The sequence below is a fragment of the Podarcis pityusensis genome, assembly GCF_964106645.2.
Source record: "Podarcis pityusensis genome assembly, chromosome: 9".
In the NCBI taxonomy this organism is placed as follows: Eukaryota; Metazoa; Chordata; class Lepidosauria; order Squamata; family Lacertidae; genus Podarcis; species Podarcis pityusensis.
The window spans coordinates 60,983,048-60,998,757 of record NC_138034.1 but is presented as its reverse complement, the minus strand read 5'-3'; the positions used below and the strand labels follow the sequence as shown (position 1 = coordinate 60,998,757).

Genomic DNA, 15,710 nt, shown 5'->3' with positions numbered 1-15,710 from the left:
CCAGGGAGTCTTATCTGTGTATATACACACATATTTGCTCCATTAGAGTTGGGTTTTTTGTACTTTGCATACTTTGTAGTGCCCCGAGCTTACTGAGCCTTCTCTCCTGTTTCTCAGTAGCCCTGTTTTAGCTACATCGCTGTTGTAGCTGAGCAACTGGGTTTGCTGTTAAATAAATAAATAGAATGATGTTAAACAGGGTGTAAGATGGGGATTTCTTCTAGCATCTAAAAGGAGCATCCTGGTCTAATGAGATTCATGAAGCCTGTTACTTTCTATCAATGATAGATTTGGGGATAGATTTAAATAACACCTTTCTTCCTTAGTTATTGAAGTTGGTGAGCTTTTTGCAGCAATCATACTTTCAGAATTTGATTATTTTCAAATTCTCATACAAAGTGTCCTGATCAGTAACATAACGATTGGAACATAGTTATCCATCAGATTTCATTCTTCTCTGAATGCTGTGATGCAGTTCTTCGCAGTTTTCTTTTTGGAAGAAGGCACATAAGAATGTATGTTGAGGGGAAATCCACATTGAAATACTTGTTGAAAATAAACAGAATTCCCAGCTCTACATTTCAGGGAGATGCAGGTGAATCTTGAACTCATGAAAAGAACAGCATCTTTCCTTTCCTCAGCCTGCCATCAAATGAATTAGAAGCCTAGAGTATTTTTTTTTAATGGAATTGGCTAAGTATTGTAATTTTCTTGGTAGCCGGGTATTAACATATGTGTTGAAGCATGCATTTCTTTTGCAGTGCCAAGTTTTCATAATGCACAGTAAGAGGTAGCAGCGGTGTGAATTCAGTGCAAAAATGAAAAATAAAAAGGTTACATTTGGCATTCTGGGCTTCTAGTTTTCAGTGGGAAAGGTTTCAGTGGGATTCTTTTCCATCCAGTGAATCTGTGCTATTCCCCCCCCCCCCCCAAATAACACTTGTTTAGTAAAATCTGTTCTCAACAGCAGGGATTGCACTAAGCCAGTAAACAGTCTGCTTAGCATTCTATATTTTAAGGAATATTGTTCTAAATTTACTGTTCTACTTTGGCAACAGAATTGTAGTAAATTTGTTTCCTGTAGCACCAGGTTAAGTCTGCTTATGCTACTTTGTTGATTATGGTGTAAGCACAATATGTTTGCTTGTCCCCAAGTATACAGAATTTTTTTTAAAAAAAGAGCTTAGGAAATTAAAATGATACCTCTTGGTGATGCATATATAGAGTGTGCCATCACCAACCCCATTTCAATTTGATGTGAAACAACCATCACCACTCACAATTAGATGTGAAGCATTCCAGCACACTTCTACCTCGGCAGAATTAGATTGTTGCAATAGAGCACTACTAGAAAGCTAGGCGCTATAATAAATGTGTGAATTTTAAAAAGGCACACGGAAATTATCACTGTGCCTGCCTATTCAAGCCCCTCCTGGTCCTTAGGGGGTGCAGATGGAAGGGATTCAGCCAGCCCCCTCCCTTCAGGCATCACCTCTCCCTCAGTTCCTGGTGCATCCTGTCCTTCTTCCATCTCCACCTCCTGCCTTGCACCCTACACCTTCTCCCCCATCTCCAACTGCTCAGATCCCTCCCCATCCTCCGGCTCTGGCTCCTGCCTTGTGGCAGGCACAAAACCCCATAAATCGCTGCCCCCTTCCTCTGGATCAGCCTCGGGCCCCCCTACCTCTTTCACCCACTCCTTAGAGCCCTGCCAGTCCCTTCCAGTTGGTTCACGGCAGGAAATGTATTTGAGCTTGTTGTTCTCACTAGTCTCTGTAGTAGAATCAGGGCCGGATTTAGATTTGATGAGGCCCTAAGCTCCTGAAGGTAATGGAGCCCTTTATATGTCCAGCTGTCCTTTGTCAGCAACAAATTGTCACTGTTTTTTGTGTTGAATATATGCTATATGGTAATTTATGGACCTAATAGGTATCTAAAGCCATTTGCACATAACAAATAGGAGCCTACACAACACAAAACACTGTTGCTGTATGTAGGTTTTATTTTATTTGTTTTGTATCTTATATTTTGGAAATATACATCAAGGTTTTTTTTCCCCCTTTAAATTTTCTTGGGGCCCCCAAGAGAGTGGGGCCCTAAGCTATAGCTTGTTTAGCTTATACGTTAATCCGGCACTGAGGAGAATTGCTGGTGGCCAGCAAGTCTCTCCCCCACCCCCTGCCCTTAATATGAATCTATCTGCTTGTGTCTTTCTTTTCCCCTTCACCTTAAAAGCTTCTGTAACATATTGTGATGTATTTGACAGTAATGGTCCAGAACCAGCAAGCCTTGAAATGATGACCTGTTCTTCACCTCAGGTTTCCTGGCATTTGCTGCTTTTAGGCCATTCAAAGTACACGACTAGCTCTCATGCGTCACTGTTGCCTTTTAACACTGATGTTGCTGCTTTGTAGACTGTGCGTAGTATCATTTTGCTCACTGTCGACGCTCATCTCATTATGCCCTTGCTCTATTGCTTTCCTGTTGATGGCATTTCATTGGTGAAATAAGTGCTTCTTAAAGTAATTGCATTCCTTGACAATGTTTTTCTTGGCTGATATCCAGCTATCATAGAGTAGACCCATGGAAGTAGAGAGAGAGAGAGAGAGAATGCAATCTGAATTTCAAAGGTTTGCATCAGAAGGATGTTTTTTTATGAGAAAGGTCACTTAAACATGTGATGTCACTTTCATTAGGTTCACCGTACCACATACTTTTTCTGCTCTTAATAGATCTCTCTTGGAAAAACATTATTCCTCCGATTTTCTTCTAGGTTGAATAGCTGATATCAGTACACAGTCCATGATGCAATCTGAAGGCACACAAGACCTCACTTTGCTGAAGCTAAACTTGCCTTGGTCTGGTCAGTTGGGAGCCACGAGAATGTCACCTTTGGTTCCATTATGATAGAAAGGTGGAATATAGATATACGGAAATAAATAAAACAATGCACTTGTTAGTAGTAAACCATTGTAGTATTCTGATAGCATAGCTTCACTACAGACTTATATAGCTTTGATACCAGTTTAACTGTGATGACTTTTCCCACCCCCTAATAATTATGGAAAATGTATTTCATTTCATTACATTTATTGAGGAAGGGACATCGCTCAGCAGAACATTTGTTTTATATGCAGAAGGACCCATCAGTATCTCCAGGTAGGGCTGAGAAGGATCCCTTCCCAGAAATTATGGAGATCTGCTGTCAGAGTAGACAACATTGATCTAGATCAGTGTTTCCCAAACTTATCCAGTCGTTTTTGGACTACAACTCCCACCATCCCTAGCTAGCAGGCTCAGTGGTCAGGGATTATGGGAATTGTAGTCCAAAAAACAGCTGGATACCCAAGTTTGTGAAACACTGATCTAATTGGTCAGTGGCCTGACTCATTTAAAGCAGCTATGATTTATAACTCACTTTTCATTTCCAAGGGAAGGCCAAAGCCGCTAACCACCAGAAAACAACAAAATTAACACAAAATAGGGCATGTGTCAAAATATAAAACAAGTGCAATTTGTTGGTGGTGTGGTGTATTCCTAGCAATATCCAGTCCCATCCCATACCCCTATAGAAGAGAGGGAGACAACAGAATATATAGCATACTGGTTTTGAGATGGGATAATGTTATGTACTGAGTTGAATAGGATCCAAACTGCAGCAGTCTGATTGGTCCTAGAACAATAGGATCCAAAATGCAGCAGTCTGATTGGTCCTAGAACAATAGGATTCAGAATGCAGCAGTCTGATTGGTCCTAGAACAATGCAGCAGTATGATTGGTTGGCAGGAACCACCCAATCATGCTCCAGATAGAAGTGAATCCACAACCTGATTGGCTTACAGTAGAATTCCGGAATTAGCCCATCATGTGCAGCCCATTGTGTAAATAATGTATATAAAGCAGATACTGTGAGGGGACGTTCATTCATTCCTCCTCACCACTATGAGCTGAATAAAGAGCATGAAATCACTTTGCGACTCTGAGTATATTTCAGATAATGTTGGGGCTATATGTCCAATGAAATCAATAAAACAGCAGTTTCCTGATCTTCCTAGGAAGAAGAAATGATTGTCGGGCCAGCTTAGGTCTGTAGTGCAGATATGCCCCGATAGTTGAGAACCTTGCTTTCATTTCTAGCCTTTGCACTTTCATGGACACCTTCTTTCAGTTTAATTTCATGCCTTTTGCTCAACCTGGCCCATGACCTGTGTTGTTTGAATCTCATTTAGAAGAAAACTAAATCAGCCACTGGCCACAACATTTGACTTGCTAGCAATATTGTTGCCTGTCATGCTGGTTTATTTCCTTTCATGGAAGGGTTGCTTCCTTCCTGTTTGTCGAATGCCTACATGTGCATCTTCCTGCTTTTTCCATCTGCAGTCTGATTTTTTTTTTAATAAAGGAATTCCAATAATGCATCCGAAGTGAAACTTCTGTAGTGTTGTTTTGTGTGAACAGAACTATGAAATTTTATGGCCATCTGTTCCTTCACTAAAATAAAGAGACGCCTGACAGGAGCTTCAATAAAGGGCTTAAAAGAGTCAGACACTAACAAAACAGGCTTAACACACAGGGAGCTGTTCACATTTCTGTGCATATAATATCTTTGGATGCATTAGGTTGTTTACCCTGCAAACTTAGAATATGTTATTAAAAATATTGCACATGATAGAGGGGCATTGACTTTCATTACTTGGATGTAATTATCTTGCACTGTGTGAAGCTGCCTTTTCTTGTCAGGAGCAAAGGAAAAGCACAAAGTCTATTATAACATCTCTTTTGATGTTTTTATAGGATATAATGAAAGATGAATGTTCAGCGCTGAAGCTTCAACTGGAGGAGAGAGATGAACTCATTTCCCAACTGCGCGAAGAGCTGGTAAGCGAGAGGCAATGCTTGTTTTCTTTTGGAACTTGCTCGTAACTGACAAGGTCACTCGCTGGGACCAAGTAAATAAATAAATAAAGCTGGTGGTGCCTCTTACAAAGCGGATAGCTTGGAGCCCGCTTAATCGTTCACTTCTGATTCATGCAGGTTTTATGACCCTAAATATATGGGGACTTGCCAGCCTTTGAAAGGGCTACTTACTACCTGGCCACATAAATAGTGGTTGTTCTGTTTTAGAAGATTGTGTTGACAGTTGTCTTGCTGTATCAAGATGCATTAATCAGTGGTGAGAAGAAAGCTGCAACTCTCTACAGCTCCTGTATAGCAACAGTTCTGATGTGGCTGTGCATGCGGATCTAGTGGTGAAATATCAGTGGTGCTTCCTGGTGACATGCTTTTATTTTCCCTGTTTCCACACATTATTAGCTTTATTTGGGCTTGGATCCAGACTTTGTCATGCTTAGAGCATACCCAGTGATATCAATGGCACTGGAATTAGTCATGATTCCATTGATTTCAATAGGTCAGCGCTAAATCTGGATCTGTTGTATCATAAGTAGTACATTTTAAAATGAATATAAATTGACTTCAGTTAGGGTTACCACACTGGACAAATATGGAGGGTCTTGGGCACTGGCTGCTTTTCACATCAGGGCAATTCCCCACTAAGCAGCCATGAGCTTGCATGGGGTTGCATGAGCTTCCAGGGCTCACGGCCAACTCTCAGTGCCTAAGGGCAATGGTAGGCAAGCTCCTACTGTTAGTGCCAACTCTTGGGGTTCCTTTTCTTTTTGTCTCAGCAGAGTTCCTCAGAACTCTATATTTTAACTGGAAAAGTTGGGGGGTCGTCTTATACGCCCAGTCGTCTTATACACCGGAAAATACGGTATATACAGATTTCTGCTCTCTTCAGCCATCCAGCCAGAGAGACAGGCTTTCAAACTTTCACATATTATTTCAGCCACTCTGACCATCATTCACACACACACACACACACACACAGAGAGAGAGAGAGAGAGAGAGAGAGAGAGAGATGGTCTCACCCTGCCACATGCCCCAACTGTTCAAGGTCATGCTTCACGCCTTGTTACAAGTTTCTTTTGGCAATACACCAACACCTATCACCATGGTTGGTTACCACATTGTGGAGATCAGTGAGTTTCTCTTAACAGGCAAGCTCATCAGACATGGACCAATTAATTTATTCCCATTTGTGCTCTCTGAGTAGCTGGTGTGGGGTGTTGGAGGACTCCTTAGGCTTGTGTGAAGTGGGTCTGCAGCTACAGAGGGAATAAACAGCAAAATATATTACCAGCAGACGTGTGGCTTTCACAGAGGATATTTGAGTGTTACCTCTAATTTATGACCATACATAAACTTAACTGGCTATTTGGTTTCATCCTATATCTACAAAATATACATATATAGGATGTTTCTATATATTGATTTAATACAGAGGTGTGTGTGCACGCCCGTAAACAATTTTCTATGCAAATTAATTCGGACTTCATTCATATTATGCGCACACGCAGAAAAAGTTCTTTTCAAGGATGAAAAGAGACTTCCTTCTACAATAAATACTGGTTATCTGTGTTCTGTTTCCAAATGTGGATACATTAAGGAATGATATATGGTGTAATTAGTATATAAAATTAAATGACAAAATGGAATACGGAGAGCATCCAGCTTTTGTGCATTGGTGGAGCAGTGATACAACATCAGTCTTGTCTGAGGCATATATTACAAAGTGGCTGGTGATGTTTGTCATTGCAGAATTATACTCTGTTGTTACAGTGAGCTTTGGCTTCCTTGGCATTGGTATCTGCTCATTGGGTAGAGAATCTGTTGTTTGTCACAGACATGAGAACACGGTGCCAGAGTTTCATATTAGGCAAAAACCACATGGCTAAGGCCTGAAGGCGCATGAGCGCACCCGTTTGCTGATGCTAAGCAGGTTTGAGTCTGTTCAGTGCCTGGATGCTGACTGCCTGGTAGCCACATGTATGCCACTGGACTGAATGATTGTGCCCCCCCCCCTGGAAAATAATGTGACCCAGAGTGACTTATAAAGTGAAACAAAAATTAGAACTAAGTAGGTTTTGATACCTTGGGAAAGCTTTTTTCAACCATGGGTCCCCAGATGTTGTTGGACTGCAACTCCCATCATCCCTGACCACTGGCCCTGCTAGCTAGGGATGATGGGAGTTGTAGCCCTGCAACATCTGGGGACCCAAGGTTGAGAAAGGCAGCCTTAGGATCTATGAAGGATAAAAGGTGGGATAGAAATGTAAGAATTTGTTTATAAAATCTAGGGAAAAAATCGTTGCTTGTTATTGAAAGGTTCCTTTTCATCCATAAGCCCCCCTAAGCAGGGTATAGCAAAACAAGAGAGGATGGCAATGTATTTAACGAATATCATGTTAAAGTAAAGGGGAAATGATGCAGAGCATATCAGATGCTACAAAGCATTTGTTTGTTTAATTGCTGTATTTATTATTATTTTTCTGTTTTTATATAAGAAGCTTTGAGAGGTGTATAAATAAAGAAAAGTCAGATTTAAATATATAAAGGAATAAACACTCTCACACACTGTGTGTGTGTGTGTGTGTGTGTGTGTGTGTGTGCATTAACCAGTTGGCATAGAGAAAATGAGTTCTAAAAAAATAGAAGCCATCACTAAGAAGGCATTCTTATTATCTGATGTCAGTTTAGCCTCCTAACTTGGTAGAACCTGACAGTATGTGTTCAATCAGGGGAAAGAGGAAGATGTCAAGTGCACAGCACCTATGGCTTTAAGGTCAGAATGGGCACCCTGAACCTGAAAAAATGCTGAAAGTCATTGGTGTATTGACCTGAAAGTCAAGAGGTAGTTGCAATGTATTTCTTCTAAGCAATGCCAGTAAACAAACAGACCTATGTTTTCTGGACCAGATAAAGCTCAATAAAAGATTCTTCTATATGAGTGGCAAAAGAAAACTTAATGCTACTCAGTGGCCTTGCAATAAAATTCAACATTTCATGTGTTGATACTTGTTAGTGTGATAGAGAGAGGCTGATGGGGACTGTTGAACTCTATGGCTCATAGAATCAACACACCTTACTGAAATACCGAAACAAATACGGATTCCATGCAGAAAAGTGTTTCATTTGGACTATTCCTTAATGCTGTGATTCCTGTACTGATTTTTCATCATAGTCACAAACATTGTGGCATTTGATGAGATCTTTCTGTCTGAAACCTGGTCTATAGAGAATATGCATCCACTGCAGCTACTTCTTATGAGAAGCTTAATAAGTCAAGACAAGCTGTTGGAACATATGCAGTAGGCTGGGAGGTCCTAGGATTAATTTTAGGTGATTAAAAAGATGGCAGGCATTAACATCTTTTAACCTGGCAATTTATCAGAGATCATGGGTATTAAAAATATTGGATAAGTTTCTCTTGAGAGTATATACGATAATCTCAGGCTTACTGTTCCCCCCAACCTTACAGTATGCTGAGGGTAAAATTTTAGTTTAAAACAGTTGGTCAATTGGTCTTTGTACTACTGGCATTTTGAGCTATTTAGTATCGGAGTTGCACATGGCTGAGTGTCATAAAATTCAACGTATACTATGCTGGACGATTAACATGGACTTTTCCAAACTAATCAGGTCTTTGTGTGTGATATTTGGGACCATATTCTCACTGGTGCTAGCAAATCTAGTTTACACTAACTGTACCTCTACTTCTCTGTAGCTTTATTAGTTTTAATATTTGTTAGAACTGAAGATTGTAAAAACATGGAAAATATGTAGGTACATGTGCTTTGAAGCAAGGTAGATAGAAATAGAAAAGTAGTTTTAATTCACCTCCAAATACATCTTACAATTGAATTAAATTTCACGCCCTTGAAACTTTAATGGCATGATAATCTCTGTTTGATAAGAGTAACTGTTGTACGCAAGAAAATCATATTGTGCATTCATCTTTTTGATAATTCCTTACTTGTTCTGCATTCTATTATAATTTTTGATCTTATTTCACGTTGGCTATTTTATGATCGGATATTAGAGGTCCATGGATGATTTACATAAGAAGAGACAGCTGTAAGTACTTTCAAATCTTCTTTCTTCCTCATATTTAGGAAACATCTGAGCAGAAAAGAAATAGATTAGGTGTACTTAAACATTATTAAAGTGTCAGATTCCTTTCCTTCTTTTTACAGGGAGAATTAATTGCACGTATTCCAGAAAAAGGCTTATCTCAGCAGTAATTACTCTTCAAGTCAACTCAGCAAGGCAGCTGTAGAGTGTGAAAATGACAGTATCCAATGATACACAATGTGGATTAGCCTCCCAATATCTCGCACTCTCTGAAGCCTTGATGAAAAGCTGTCAGCAAGATAGAATCTTTAATATTCCCTTGCACTTGTGGAGGTGATTCTGCATATTAGTTTAAGTCTCTATCACAAAGTGGCGTCATTTTGCACCACTCGGTGCCGGATGCAGATAAATGATTGTTGTGGCACCGCTGCAGGAAGAGGTTCCTGGTCTGATGCTGATTCCCTCAGACATGATTTGCATGGGAATAATATGGCAGGAGTTGAATGTGTCGGCAATAAAACTCTGTCCTTAAGTGTCTCCATCTAGAGATCTTACAATGTGACTTAAAACCCCTTTAATAATAATGCACCACATATGCTTGTCTTATGTTAAGGTGTCACCGGCAGACGGCTAGCTTCAGGAGATATGCACGATTTTACTGACAGGTCTCCTTGCAGATTTAGATAAATATGACCTGGCTTTACTTTGAAAGTGCCTTCATCTTTTTGTCACACTGAGGAAATGGTAAGCGAGCTGCGTGCCGATGAATGGGGTGGAGAGGCATGACATGTCTCTCTTTATTTCCTGATAGTTCAAACCCTATTATTAGATTCTGTTCGGAAATTGCTCAGTGTATTACTTTTTCACGTTAGAACAAATAAATAATTTACGACTTCCTTTTTATCCCACCCTTCTTTCTTTGTACCCCCTCATTTTACCCTCTTATTTTACCCAACCTTTTGAGGTTGTTTAAGGTGAAAGAGAGTGACTTGCGCAAGATCGCCCACTGAGCTTAGTGGCTGAATGGGGATTTGAACCCGGTCCTCTGAAGTCCTAGTACACCAGTACACCATTCTGGTGTTTCAGTTTTCTTCTTCTTCCTCACTACTACCTTACAATCTGCATTAACCCAGTTTTATATATGAGAAAGTGAAGCTGTGATCTAATGACTTGCCCATGGCTATTCATTCTGCTCATGGGTCGGATCTCAGCCACATTCACTTGGGTCTGAGGAGTTCTGCATCCTGGTATGTTGGCTCCACATACTGTAGGAGTTGGAAGTAAGAAGGGTACAGAGAGATAGTGGTGGTTTGCAGGATTAGTGTGAATGCATCCCTGCTTGCTTCAAATGAAGTTTAATCTACCGTACCCCAAGTTTAAGAGTACAAAAACCTATGTGACACTGATTATAATAATAATTCTGATTGCTTCCAATTAACACTAACGTGTCTGCATCCAAGCTTTTGTGCACTTCCATTAGACTTTGTGACACACAGAACACATCCTGGGGCTTTATTTGTGATGCTTGTGGAGGAGTCAAAAAAGTCCTGTGAATTTCACATACAATGTTAAACCCAGAGTTTATTTATCTCTGCTTTATTAGAAGTGCATCTTATCTGAACACCTTTTTTGCAATTTTGGGTGGCTGCAATTTACTCCTAATTTCAAATGGTTGCGTTAAGCACCACAGGATCTACTCCAAAGATAGGTGCTTTGACACAGGAAGCAGGCTTGGTTAGATCTGAACCTTATTTCCATACAAATGTAAATATTTTTTTATCAGTGTTAAAATATGAGGGTATTCTATGCAAAGATAAATCATCCCTGAGGAGATGTAATATTATGGGCCAATCAGTCTGCAATACTGTTGGCCTTAGGGATGGGAGAAAATATGATAAAGCTGTAGAGAAAATTAGAAAGTGATTTTGGCCTCCCTCTAAATGGGTTTCCTGACAAGCACTGGAATATTCATTAGAAACTGATGATACCATTTCACAAGGAATTCTTCCTCCCTAATAGTCTCTTTTTCATAATGTATTATTTCCAAACTTGGTTGCTATTTTGTTTCTGTTTCTACATAGTATATAAATAATCTCCATGACAAATGGAGCTGCTTGAAAAATAAGGATACAAAGGGAGCATTTGTATTTCTCTATAAATTTGACTATGTGCTGCATTGTGTAAATCTGTAATTTTCTTCAACCTGAAAAGCCCTGGCTGGGGCACACATTCTACTACTTACAGACTATGGTCTGGTGGGAAAGAACCAGAGGGGGTTGTTGGCATTCATCTGTCTCGGAAGACAGTGCACTTTTGGGGTGAAGTCAACCTGTTGGAAGGTTGCAGTGCCTGCTTTGGCTGTAGAGACCGATGCAGGATCCAGGGTGTTTTTTTGACTCTGACTCTGGAAAAGGGAATCTTACAATAGCCTATATTCTGTGTGCAGTGATGGGACCCTGTTGTGTTATTCTAGAGCATGAGCAGTGTGCAGGTGCCCAGAGCAAAGATCATGGCTGCTTCACTCCTTCCCTGGTCTTGCTGCTGCCTCACTACCCTGAACTAAAATTGGTTTGGTTTAACATTTTGAGAGGTTGTAGTGCTGCAAACCTATGTACACTTGACTCTGGGGCGGGGGGTAAGTCTCATTGAACTTGGAGGGGGGGATGTTTCTACTTAAAACCATACAACACAATGGATTACATGGGATACATGTTAATCTTTTGTTCTGTTAAAGCTCCTTGGAACATGGTTGATCATTAAGGTCTGTGAGCTGAATGGATCATTAGCTACTGCATTACATGTCCTTTCAAAATCTTTAACTCAGTAGTCATTTCAGCTATTGAACAGGGTTAGCAGGGATTGTTTTGGAGTTCCTTAATAACCAGCTGAATATGTCTCTCTCTAAGGCAGTTTAGAAACAGACATTTGGACCTATATATGTATTGGGTATTCTTTGTGGTTCCTTCAGGTTTATGGTTTGTCTTATAAATGACATGACAGGAGAGACAGTTAGTATTACATTCAAAATCATGAAACTGATTTATTTATTTATCTTTTTTAAAAAACAACTTAAGTGATTTGCGAGCTGCATATATAGTCAATCAGCCTTCTAAGCTACAATCCTAAATCCATTAGGCCATGTTGAATACTTCTGCATAGGCTGCGCTGTCCTGTATATTAAACTAATTTTGAGGTTTCCTCTCCTTGGATAATTGGACTTCATGCAATTTTGATATTCTAGTGTACATCAGTTTGTAATAACTTAATAACAATCTATGATCATTTTCTGAAAATCTGATTAAAGAGCATCAGATCCTGCTTACTAATTTTTAATTGGGTACTACATTGACTTTATAAAGCAGGACAAAGCCTGAGCCACTGGCTAATGGCAAATTATGAGATCATCTTGCTAATTTATTAGCTTTATGCATTTGGTTGGGTTTGTCTGGGGCATTAGCCTTTGATGTTGCATTAATTCTGTTCTCCAGGGCTGCGGAGAAGCAGCAGCCAATGGATATGCCGCTCCAAGACCTCTCTGAGCAAGGAGATGGAGTGAGACCACATTGTTTTGCATTAAATTTTGCTGTATCATTTAATAACTCTACATTTTTTGGGGGGGGGGGGGAACCAATCTGGGATCAACTTAGAATGGTCACAATGAAAGAATAAGTATTTGCTAGCAAAATGCCCATAATAATGACAGGTTGGGTTGCCATTACAACTGAAGGGTTCTATGTTATCTTGGGGTGGGGAAAATAGGGGAGCAATCTGTAGTAGTCCTGTTGGTGCCATTGAGAGCTTTCCTTCCAGTGCAAAGAGCAGAAGTATTGTGTATCTAGAGGGAAACCCAGATTGGACCATAGTGGGAATGAAGGACTCCTCTCCCTATAATGAGGTCTTGACAGAGTTCACCCCAAGTACTGTATACTTCTTTATACATATAATAAAATCATATAACTGCTGAGCAATTATTATCATGTCCTGTGAGCAAGCCCCACTGAACACAGTTACTTACTTCTAAATAAACATACTTAGGATGCTGTTGTCATTTATAGATGTTTATTTTATTTATTTTTGTTTTATTGCAGCCTATCCCAGAATACAATCAGGTCTGCCATGACTAGCAAGCATCATTGGGCAGCTGCTGAAGCAGTAGCAAAGCTTCTGTTGTTGTGCAAAGAATGTGGGGCAGAGAACTTGACAAAACTCTCTGCTGCCCCATGTAAAGCCCCCAACCCCCCAGTAATTAGAATTGCTGCAAAAAAGTGCTATTATTCTACAGCCTTTCAGAGTGAAAACTAAAAATGCAGACAGAATGGATCAACCTAGCATTTGTTTTGCCAGGTTAGCTAGGGGAGATTCATAGGACCGGCCAGTAAGAACAACATAACATTCCTGTATCTCTTCTTTTCATCCAGACGAGTGTTGCTAATGCATACACTTAATGGGAGGGCTGTTAATAAATCATTGGACCTGCTTCAGGTCTGGGTCTTATCTATCAAACATGGAATTTAATTCTCTGGAGCAGAGTTTGCCCCATCTTGTTTAATTTATGAAAATAGTATTCATCCCTTAAGGGACAAAGATATTTGCTTTCTTTCTCCCTGTGGTTTTTGAAACAGTGGGAGGACGTGACTCATCAACACTCTTCTGCCAAATTTCTTAATAAATTGTGTTTTTCTATCTCTACCGCTATTTGATCTTTATTTGCCCTAGGAAGTGTTAATAACACTGCAACTTTCTTTATTGCCCTCAGTCATAACACCAGTTGCTATACAATCTTTAACCAAGTTAGTGTGATTAAACTTAGGGCTCCATGGGAAATGGTGGTGGTGGTGTGAAAAGGGACTTGGGGGTTGACTTTAAGCACTCTCCCAAAGCCCCCTAACCTGTTTGGTTTGGTTACAGTTCACTCTTCTGCTCTGCACCTCTTGATAGCTGCTTCTTCTCAGCTATGTAATCCAGGCAGTCAGGGGCCACACAGCCTATATATCGACACCATACACTATCTGCAAATCAAATTTACGGTAGCTGTGTGAAAATGTTACAAAACTACACCAGAAGGAGGACAGCACTTCTTCCCTTCATTCTTTATGAGCACCAATTGCTGAAGCAGGGATGACATGTTTCATATCTATGTGTGTAATGTGTGCCTCCCTATTTTAGCTCAGTCCCTAAAAAATGAAAATCCTGTACGTAAAGACAGTTGTGGAGAAACAGCTCAATTGTCCATTAACTAAAAAGCCCATTAGCTTGCAAAATGATATCCTTCACTGTACAAATGAGGGAAAGACAGAGAGTTTTGACTCTGTTGGACTTAGGCTGCCCATTCTGCACTCATAGCAGTGATGGGGCTGAATACAGAATTGAGAAGTTTGGAAGGTCTCACCTCATTATGAAGCAGCACTGAGGCCCTCAGAATTCAGGTCCAGTTCATGCTGGGATTGTCCCATCCCTAGCCTGTTTTCTCTGCTTGTCCACATCCTTTCAAGTTAGATTCAAATAAAACAAAACACCTTGTATTCATGAAAAAGAAGAGGAAACTGGTGGTGTAGAGGACTGGCTAGAGACAGCAGAGGGCATCTTAATCCCACGTGCTTCATTATTACCCTAAAATGATAACCTTAAGCATGCTTAGAAACATAATTTCCAGTTAAGAGACACTTCTGCACCACCAGTTATGATTCCTTGATGTTCCTTTACTTAAAGGAGGGGGAGGGGGCTGACGTAGAAGAGCACATTTCACCCAATTTGTCCTTGTGTGCTTTCTTGGAAAAGCCTAAGAGCTACAAAGGTGTCTTGTGGGCATTCTCTAAGAAAGCTGAGAGAAACATTAACACACACAATGAACAGTTTCTAAGGCCAGCCAGTGGGAGTGTGCCCATCGCTATTTCAGAGGAAATATATATAGTGTCATATAGATAGAAAGAAAGAGAGAGAGAGGGGCATCAAGGAAGTGTAGAATGCTGAAAGTTGTTTGGCTGGTTTTAGTCCTGGGTGAAGAATGCCTGCAGGACACAAAAGTAGGTGGTCTTCCTTTCAGTGACCAGTGGGAGCTACTATTCCCAATCCCCATACAACACTTCTGTAGCAATACTACATCACAACATACTTAAATTTCAACTAGCACATTGTGGGAAGAAGAAACCATCCTGTCTGGTCCCTGATTGCTGCCGTAAAAAGAAATGCACTATTGTAAACAAGAAAAGAAAAAGGCAATGCTGCCTCACTTTTACTGGAAAGCCCCCAAGCTTCTGAATATCTTAAAACTTAGACTTTTTCCAGGGTCCTAGTGAGTTTCACCCTACATTTATCCACCATTTCCCCCTCCAAATACCTCCACACCAGGCATGTGGTTTGTGTCTGTGTCTAATCTGCTATATATGTCATCATATCACCCTCATGAATCATAGAATTGTGAGTTGGAAGGGACACCAAGGCTCCTCTATTCTATCCTGCTGCAATACAAAAATCTCAGCTAAAGCATCTGTGACAAATGGCCATCTAACCTCTGCTTAGAAACCTCCAGTGAAGGAGAGTATACAGGCTCCCAAGAGAGTCTATTCCCCTGTCAAACAGATCTTCCTGATATTTTGTCAGAATATTTTGAAACTTGGAAGCATTGGTTTGGGTCTTGCCCTCCGAAGCAGGAGAAAACAAGTTCCTGCATCATCCATGGGTCAGGCTTTGAGATATTTGAAGATGGCTATAATATTTCCTCTCAGTCTCCTCTTTAA

At 40.3% G+C, this 15,710-nt stretch overlaps 1 protein-coding gene across 6 annotated transcripts in view; it reads left to right on the top strand.

Moving 5' to 3' along the window:
- Window positions 1–15,710, top strand: part of CCSER1 (coiled-coil serine rich protein 1) — a 701,360-nt gene that overhangs the window by 366,148 nt on the left and 319,502 nt on the right. For all 6 annotated transcript variants that reach the window (XM_081020752.1, XM_081020751.1, XM_081020753.1 and 3 more), the window contains one exon: window positions 4,795–4,878. In XM_081020752.1, the coding sequence (XP_080876878.1) occupies window positions 4,795–4,878 (84 nt within the window). The remainder of the gene's footprint in view (window positions 1–4,794; window positions 4,879–15,710) is intronic.